The sequence below is a fragment of the Pomacea canaliculata genome, linkage group LG6, assembly GCF_003073045.1.
Source record: "Pomacea canaliculata isolate SZHN2017 linkage group LG6, ASM307304v1, whole genome shotgun sequence".
NCBI classification, from domain to species: domain Eukaryota; kingdom Metazoa; phylum Mollusca; class Gastropoda; order Architaenioglossa; family Ampullariidae; genus Pomacea; species Pomacea canaliculata.
In genome coordinates this window covers 2,326,254-2,335,118 of record NC_037595.1, presented here as the reverse complement: position 1 = coordinate 2,335,118, position 8,865 = coordinate 2,326,254, and the positions used below count along the sequence as shown (strand labels likewise).

Here is an 8,865-nt window from a genome sequence, read left to right as displayed (position 1 = left end):
AGGGTTTTCTGTAAGCAAAGTGAAAGGCGGCTTAGAAAATAGTTATTTCAGCTATTGTATGAGGAAAAAATGTTGGTTTGTCTGGAATTACTAAAATTGCTCTTTTTGTAATCGCGATAACATTTGGCAGAAATCACGAGAGAACTGCAAGCAAACTAAGATTTATAATTACCCCGTGACCGGCTTTAACGTGTTTAGTTAAACTGTGTTCAATGTCTAAACAGATAATAATCCACGATCAGTTTAACGGTTGGACGCTCCCACACAGCCATTTCTTATTTAAACATTTGCTAGCCTCCCAAAGAGTCAGGGCAGCCACCGTGTGAGTCACGTGCTAGAGCTATGAATAGAGTATACAATTTTGTTCAAGCATATAACAGACAGACAGACAGACAGACAGAGACAAACAATTTGTCCTAGGTGAATATTCTTTAAAGTTTTTTCCTAAAAGTCTTTTGCGAGCGATTTTCTTTTTATAACATATAATAAAGCAAAGTTGTTTTAATGTTTAGTTCACATTTAAAATCGCTCTTTTCGTTTTTTAAATTTTTTACATATTTCGATGCACTTAAACAATAGAAGCCCATACTGATTGACGGAAATACCATCATGGTTAAAAAAATTATTCGTTCTTAAATCTTTGGCGGCATTTTCGTCTCAGATACCCCCGCGGACGGCAAAAAACAAGAGAACAGCACTCGAAGCTCCACCTTAAAGCGAGAAGACTGAGCGAGGTAGATAAAGAAGGTAACAGCACTGTTGACATACGAGAACAGCTGCGCCATCAGCTGCGAAACCTTGTAGATGTTGTAGTTGTGACCCGTGTCGGAGAAGTCGGGGTCAAGGACACTCGCTAGCATGACGACGATCCAGGGCAACTTGCTGCCGATGTACACACACGACACCAGCACCAGCATCTTGGTCAGCGCCACCTGCTGGACGTGTGCCTCACTTCCAAAAGAGCTCACCTCTTTCCTCCACGAGGAGACTGCTTTTAGCCTTATAACAGTGATGCCCGTGGCGACGGTGACCAGGATTAAGTTAAGTATGGGCACCAGCACCAGCATGACCGTGTCCTCAAAGATGGTGTACGACATCAGAAACGAACTCGACTGCCACTGACTCGCTAGTTCTGTTTTCCATCTGATTTGTCCAGTGGTGTTATCGTATACAGAGAAGACATGTTGTTTGACAGGCCACGTGACGAAGCCGACCTGCATGGAGGTTACAGCGGTGGCCAGCAGGAGGCCCATGGTTCGAGTCCTCATCAGCGACCCAGCTTGTAGCGGGAAGACGACACAGATGCACCGCTCCACGGCGATGACCAGCCCCACCAGGGCTGATGCCTCCCTCCACCCGTGACTGACACCCAGGGCGTAGTACAGCGCCTTCATGTACAGCTCCTCCCCCACCACAGGCTGCACCACCTTGATCCACAGAGCTATGGTGAACACCATGGAGTAAGCTAAGTAGGTCATGTCCACCAGCGCCAGGACAAAGAGACAGAGGTTCATGCGGTCACACAGTCCCTGTCGCTTGAAGACAATACAGCTGATGATGTTGGTGGGCACTCCAACAATGACTACAACAGGCTTCACGACTGTGTTAAAGTAGTACAAAGTCTTTTGATAAGTGTCGAATGATATGAGGTTCAGCGGGTTCGTCCAAGGGAGATAGCTGGCAACGACATCCCCACTGCTAGCAACTGTCTGATTCGTAGAATTAATCATTGTGAATTTAATGTGCTTAGATAAAGAACACAGTTTTAAAGTAAGTTTTTTTATTACAAAATAAATAAGGTGTTATGTTTTGGGTCGGCAGTACTTATCTTTTTTCTGAGGTCAGCTCAGCACGCGGACAACTGGTAAGTCAAAACAAAAATCTTTTAGTTCTATATCCCTAATGCCAACATTGTACTTTGTCAAACATCTTCACGTACGGTGGCCACACCTCTGTTGTCATAAGTACAGTCGTACAGAAGTTTAGTTGTCAGATAGTTGCAGTTATATAGGTGCAGGCGGCCAATTATCTCAGTATCGCCCTTTTAATGAGGACGGAGAATCGCTTTCTCTTATTTGATTAACTAAACATCCTGTGAATAGCATGGGTAAAATAAAAATCCATTTCATTTTTTAACAGGCATCGTTTCCCTGAAAGGCACTTACAATATTTACCATTTATTAAGAAAAAATGTTTAGGAACCTGTAAAGTTCTTTTCAATTAACGCAAATAACTGCTTTTGATGGAGGATGCCAACCTCATGTCTCCGTGTAATTAGGTTTTACCTCCAGAGGTTGCTAGTAAAAATAAAATTCTGTTTTTTTCTAACTCAGTTAATTTATTTTTATATCTGAATTATTGTAATTTATATATTTTCAATGTTTATTCATATTTTTAAATATTTTATATTTTTAATATTTGTTTTTATTTTGTAATATTTTATATTTACTGTTTATTTACATTGGCTCCGATCAATTTTATATCTTGCATTTCATGATTATCTGTATTTTGACACCATTCTTTTCCGGCGACAAGTGTTTGCCCAGAGTATCTCTCTCTCTCTCACTCTCACACACACACTAATGACACAAAAACACAAAAGTTGGGTTTATCTTTTAGTTGTCATTGGTAAAAAAAAGTTGACAACTGTGCTGACATTTCTTAACATATTGTGCGCATGATGGCTTAAGTGTGTCTGAGAGAAGTATTGGTAAGAGTTTAAATTTTATCAAGCAGGAGAAGGAGAAAAGAACAAGAAAAAGACAGAAGCAAACGAGGTGGATAAAGACTCACCAGCTAAGCTTTGCAGAAGGCAGGACAGAACAAAAGAAAGTTGGCGTCTGAGTAATCGACTGACACTAGTTTAATAACAAGGGTTATGACAAGGTGAGGGTCAGTGTTTACAACCACTTAATGGCCGAGTAGCAGTGTACGTGGTTCTACTACAGTGTGTTTGTGTGTGTGTGTGTGTGTGTGTGTGTGTGTGTGTGTGTGTGTGTGTGTGTGTGTGTGTGTGTGTGTGTGTGTGTGTGTGTGTGTGTGTGTGTGTGTGTGTGTGTGTGTGTGTGTGTGTGTGTGTGTGTGTGTGTGTGTGTGTGTGTGTGACATGCTGTGCAGTCTGTCGGTGTATTGAGATAAAATGTCAAAAGAAAACTGACAAAGGTAGCTGGGGTCAACGAAATGAATGTGAGAGTTGTTCCAAGCTAAAAAAAAAAGCTAACAAAAACAAATCGTGGAGCATCAATGTTGTGCGTAAAGCAGCAGAACGAACGCACCCGTGCTCGCGCATAAATGTATATATACACACACGGATTCTATTTTTCTAATATTTACTCGTTCGCATGGAAAGAGAGTGAGAGAATACGACCGAGCGTATTATCGCATCCAGATTTGGCTTCTTCGATGACAGTGAAAGCCTATCGGGAGATAGAAAAGTTGCTGTCCTGTCTGTCCAAACAGATGTGACGATGTCTCTCACCATCACAGTCAAAAGTCCTCGGCCTCACACACTGGTGAGGAAGAAATTTTATCGGCGATGAGAGCGCTACATACCTGCTGAGTTAAAATATAACTGGCTAATCACAAACGGTCAAATAATAAACAACCATTAGATTTTATTTAAGTAATAGCTCACTTAGTTAAAAATGAATCCGAAACAGGTTAAGTAAAGTTCTGATAAAAATAAAGTAATACTCATAATATGGGCTTATATTATCAACAAATAACCGTAAGAAAACCTCTTAAAGTTAACGGTAAACTAAACATCAAATAAAACCCGCAATGCTGCAGTGACATGAAGGTCTGAAGCCTTTACAACCGGCTTGAGAAAGAAACTTCAAAGGGAACAGGTAGGTCACCGCACTTCTGCCTCATCCGCTTTTTTCAGAGGTGATGAATGAACACATTGCAATCACAAGCTCTGGTCATCTTCTAGCACCTGATGTCTGTATCCCGGCAAGTTGTCTTACTCACCAATTATTCCTTTATTTATTATTTATTATTGCTCATACGTGGCACCACACGTCCAGGCCAGGAGAACAACACGATTAGTCAACGACTGTAAACACAGCTCAGAGCTTTTACCGAATAAACACTAAAATGGTTATTACCACACACTTATTTATTGTTAACATAATTAACTTGTGATGCGTCCACTAAATGAATGTTATTACAGGTAAAATGTCATCTTGATTCAGTAAGATTATTCAATCACAGATAAAATGTAGCCATGCATGGCCGTAGTATAAGCCGTGTGAAGATGTGTGCGCCTTGTCCAGTCACATCTGGACAGTCTAAGTAATGATGAACATAGTCACCAAGCATGCCACACTCAACAAACCCCACTGAAACACTAGTTAGCGAAAATGGGGATGTCATTAGTTTCTCAAATGATCCACCATTTGCATATTTTAATGCTGTAAAGTAAGAGACACCACTCATATTCTAGACTTCAGTCAATTTTTAACGAGATGTTAGTTTGTTATCAGGGCCGCCGAGAGCCAGCCCGGGCCCCGGGACAGACCTCTCCGGGCCCCTTGTACTTGTAATCGTAAATTAGTTTCCCAGTATATAATGTATGTTTACAATTCGAATCTCAATATCTACACTCAAACTCAACTTCTGCATGTGTAATGCTTGGGTGTTCTGTCCTTAGACCTTTCTTTAAAAGAAAAAGAAAAGGAGAAGAAGAAAAAAAAATCCACTGACCAAGGCCGGACCCCCTTGACAGCCGCGGGCCCGGGTACACCAGACCCCCCTGTCCCCCCCTCTCGTCAGGCCTGTTTGTTATGCAACAAATACACAGGTGTACACAAATATAATCTCTACAATATATTACTCTTTTATAGTTTAAAAAAAAGAACAATGCTTTAGTATAAGTTGCGAATATCTAAATTTAAAATGCTCGTCATTTGCAACTGCCATTGTGATGATGATGTTGATGATGATGATTGCTTTGCTTTGCTTTATTTTGCACTTCGTCCTCTTCACCACCTTGTTCCCGCGATTATGAAAGAGGCTATTACTGTACAACAGTGATGCCCAACCTTTTTCGGTCTGCGGGCCATATCCATTTCGGACAGCCGTGTCGCGGGCCACTTCACTGCAAAAATACCAAAAAAAAAAAAAAAAATAGAGCAGATACCATTTTTATTAGAATCAAGTTGTACTTACCATTAATTATGTAGTAATTAGTGGGATATTTGAAGTTGTTTTCCCGAAACCAACTTCTGAATGTCCGGCCTCATCGTAGAGACACCAAGTCGGAGCACTGAATCGAAATGTTCGTCCATCGAAAAAAAGATTGGGAAACGCCCCTACGTGCGGATAAATACTTCTTCTTCCATTTTTTTTCGGTTTTTTTTTCGGTTTTTTATTACTAACATGCCGATTTCCTGCACTGTAGGCAGAAGTTTCGCGGGCCGGATGGCACCGCGTTGCGGGCCGAATATGGCCCGCGGGCCGTAGGTTGGGCATCCCTGCTGTACAAAGGAAAGAAAGGGAGACAACAATCCTGGTGGTGACAAGAGCAATATGCTGGTTGCTTCCCTTGGTTTCCTGAAGTTTTATAGTTTCACATACACAGGTGGCAGTTGCTGAAATTAATTTTAATATTGGGTCCTAACATCTGTAGACAAAACTACAGTAAAGAATTAAAGTAAACAGTCAAACTTTTGAATGCTTATGCGTGTATATTGAGAATGCAAGTGAAGAGGAAAGCTAGCTATTCCTACAGATTTGGGGAAATGATATTTGAGCTGAGCGTTACTCAGCTGTTACAAAAATTAAAATACATTACACCCAAGTAGACTTTGATTATTGGCTCGGAAAAGTCAGTCGAGAGATAGGAGGTAGAGGCGTTGGTGAACGTGGAATGGCCGTTCGCCAATAGTTGACCTTACCGTAGTCATGCGAATCTTTCCCAACAGATATTTCATCAAGAAACAAATTCTGTCATAAAGCTACTTGTATCCTATCTAAATTGAATGGAACAATTTTATCCTAAGCAAATATTGGCGACAAGTTGATCACGTGACTAGTCAGGTATCTGTCGATATAAATCCGTGGCCACCATTTTGTTATGCTGCTAATGACATCAAACCTGATCGATTCCAGTCAGCCGTCCCTTGAATAGATCAGATAAAGACACAATTAATTAATTTAATTATTAATACTGATAAGACATTGAAATAGTACGGTGACAATTCTCTCTGACCTTTGTGTATGCACAATACGCTATGTACGTGCACTGCAGTCACAAACGATGACTCCGACGACAACAAAGGAAGAGTAGAAGAAAGGTTAAAAGACCTAATTATTAGTAGACTATATGTATTTTTGAAACAAAAGATCAGCACCTTGTGTCTTCCTCTCCACTTGTTGTTAACTTCTTCAAAACTGAATATTCCAACTCCTCGAATAAACCTTTTTAAATCAAGTTTGAAATACTCAGAGAGAGTGCTGTGGAACAGCCTCCCTCTCCATCTTAATCATCTTAACTCCTTGAACTGTTTAGACGCCATCTACCTAAATATATTCAAGAAAATTAGATGAGGCCTCTGGAGATACCTCCTAACTCTAGGAAACCTTGTAAATATGCTTTTCGTAACCACCTCTTTTGTGGATATCCACCTTCCTCTCTCCTTTGACACCTTACCTCATGTTTAGTACTAATTATTCTCGTAGTACTTAATTACTTCATTTACTTAGTTTATTATTTCCACGTATAGGCTAGGGCTAAATGAAAATTTTTTTTAAAAATATTTTATATCTCGTTAATAAGGAATAGTCATCGTCATTCTCGTTTCGATAGTTCAAGTGTGTGTCCCATTGTTACGTTTTTGACACAAAGGAAGTCACCGTAGTGTCACAGTTTAAACTTTTCTGTTTGTCGTGACTGTTAGAACAACACAAGGTCTGGAGCACCGCCCGGTAGCGGGAGGACTGCCGGTAGTAAATAAAAACATTAAACGAACCGTTAATCATGGAGCACACCGTGGAGATCAGCGCGACGAGAAAGAGGCTGTTCTGGTACTTGCCGCCAAAATTAAACTCAGGAACAAAGACGGCAACCAGTGTGTAGGCGATGTACGGTAAAGCCGTTATTATATACACAACTGAAACAAGCACAAGCATCCTAGTCAGCGCCACCTGTTGGCCACGATTGTCATCACTACCCTTGGAGCTCGTCTGCTCCCGCCACAACATGGCGGCCTTTAACCTGGCCACCGTGATACCTGTGGTGATGGACAGCACCACGAAGATCGAGACAGGTAGGACGGTTTCTAAGAGGACCCTCTGAATGATGTTGAAGAGACTGCGGTAGTTCTTCAGCGCGTCCGTGGGCGCCGTGGTCCAGTACAGGACCTTACTCGTCTTGCTGTCAAGCACAGCAATGACTTGAAATGACATGAGGCTCGTGACAAAACCTAGCTGGGTGATGACATAAACAGAGCACAACAGCAACCCCATGGTGCGGGAAGAAATGAGGGACACAGCACGCAGGGGCAACAGGACGCACACGCACCGCTCCACCCCGATGACGAGACTGATGCACCCGGACAGAAGCCGCAACTCCTGGGAGACCCACCCGCTGTACACAACGCATTTATAATAAATCTCCTTCCCTAACAAGATGTCCACGAACTCGACAAACGGCCCGATAACCGTCTGCACGAACACCAAGATCAGGTAGAGCAGGTCTGTCAGAGACAAACAGAAGAGGCAGAGGTTCATGCGGTCCCGCAGTCCCTGGCGCCAGAAGACGACACAGTTGACCACGTTGGATGGCACGCCCACCAGGAGAACTAACGGCTTGATCAAGCACTGCACGTAGAGGTTGAACTTCTGAAACGTTTCGTACGTGATGAGGTCATCTACGTTGTTCCAGGGGGAAGCAACTCTGGATTCGTTACTCGCAGACGTGGAGCTTATGTTATCATTCATGTCTCTTGACAAAACGTTTTTCCACTACCTGTAAATCAAGTCTCAGCGAAATTTATTCAAAAACATTCTCTCATTTAAATATTTTATTTTTGAGACTGAATGGTATAAAAACTATTTATGTTTGAAAATTGCTCTTGATCCGTTAATAATGTAGTATTGACGCATTGTGGAAACAGTTCTAATATTTATTTTTGAAATAACTTAATTACTTTTTTAAAAAATGTAGAAATGTTCAACTTGTTTAGCGTGGGACGAAATTTATCGAAAAAGTCATTAAACAAATTCAGAAATTAGAGAAAATAAGTCAAATTAGCCAAATTCCAGCTGCACTTCCGATGTCTAGCAATTATATAAAAATTATTCAGTCGAAAATAGGCCTGATATTTTTTGAGTATATTTAGTTTTGGTTTGTTTTTCAATACAGAATACAAGTAATAAGAAATATATTTTGACCCCACGATATTTATTTAACAATTTATGGTTACCAAAGTTTGTGTGTACGTGAGCAAGTGCGCCTCAAAGTTTGTGTGTGTTTTTCTGTGTGTGTGTGTGTGTGTGTGTGTGTGTGTGTGTGTGTGTGTGTGTGTGTGTGTGTGTGTGTGTGTGTGTGTGTGTGTGTGTGTGTGTCTTAAATTTTGTTTTGACATTGTAAAGTAAAATACCTCCTGAAAGTAATTACCAGATGCATGAGGTGGCCATGGACAGACCCACACAACTCTCTCTCACTCATAGCAACACTTGCTCACGGCAAACGGTCCCGCGACACCGGGATTAGTTCGTAAAATATTTCCCATAAAATGTGTGGGTACGAATCAACCTGTCGTACAATGAGAGACACGCTTCGCTAGGAAACAGAAAGAAAGAAAAAAAAAGACAAGGAATAAGAAACGAGCAGAAGCGTCTGCACACTGATATAGTGGG

General features: G+C 41.2%; 2 protein-coding genes across 2 annotated transcripts; both read right to left on the bottom strand.

The window, feature by feature from the left end:
* Positions 1-632: 632 nt before the first annotated feature.
* On the bottom strand, positions 633-1,730 carry LOC112565947. Its single transcript, XM_025241848.1, has one exon. It carries the CDS (start codon positions 1,728-1,730, stop codon positions 633-635), a length of 1,098 nt encoding a protein of 365 aa, XP_025097633.1.
* Positions 1,731-6,831: 5,101 nt separating this feature from the next.
* LOC112565946 lies at positions 6,832-7,954 on the bottom strand. The gene has a single exon (XM_025241847.1). The coding sequence runs from the start codon at positions 7,942-7,944 to the stop codon at positions 6,832-6,834; it is 1,113 nt and encodes a 370-aa protein (XP_025097632.1). The 5' UTR covers positions 7,945-7,954.
* Positions 7,955-8,865: the final 911 nt, after the last annotated feature.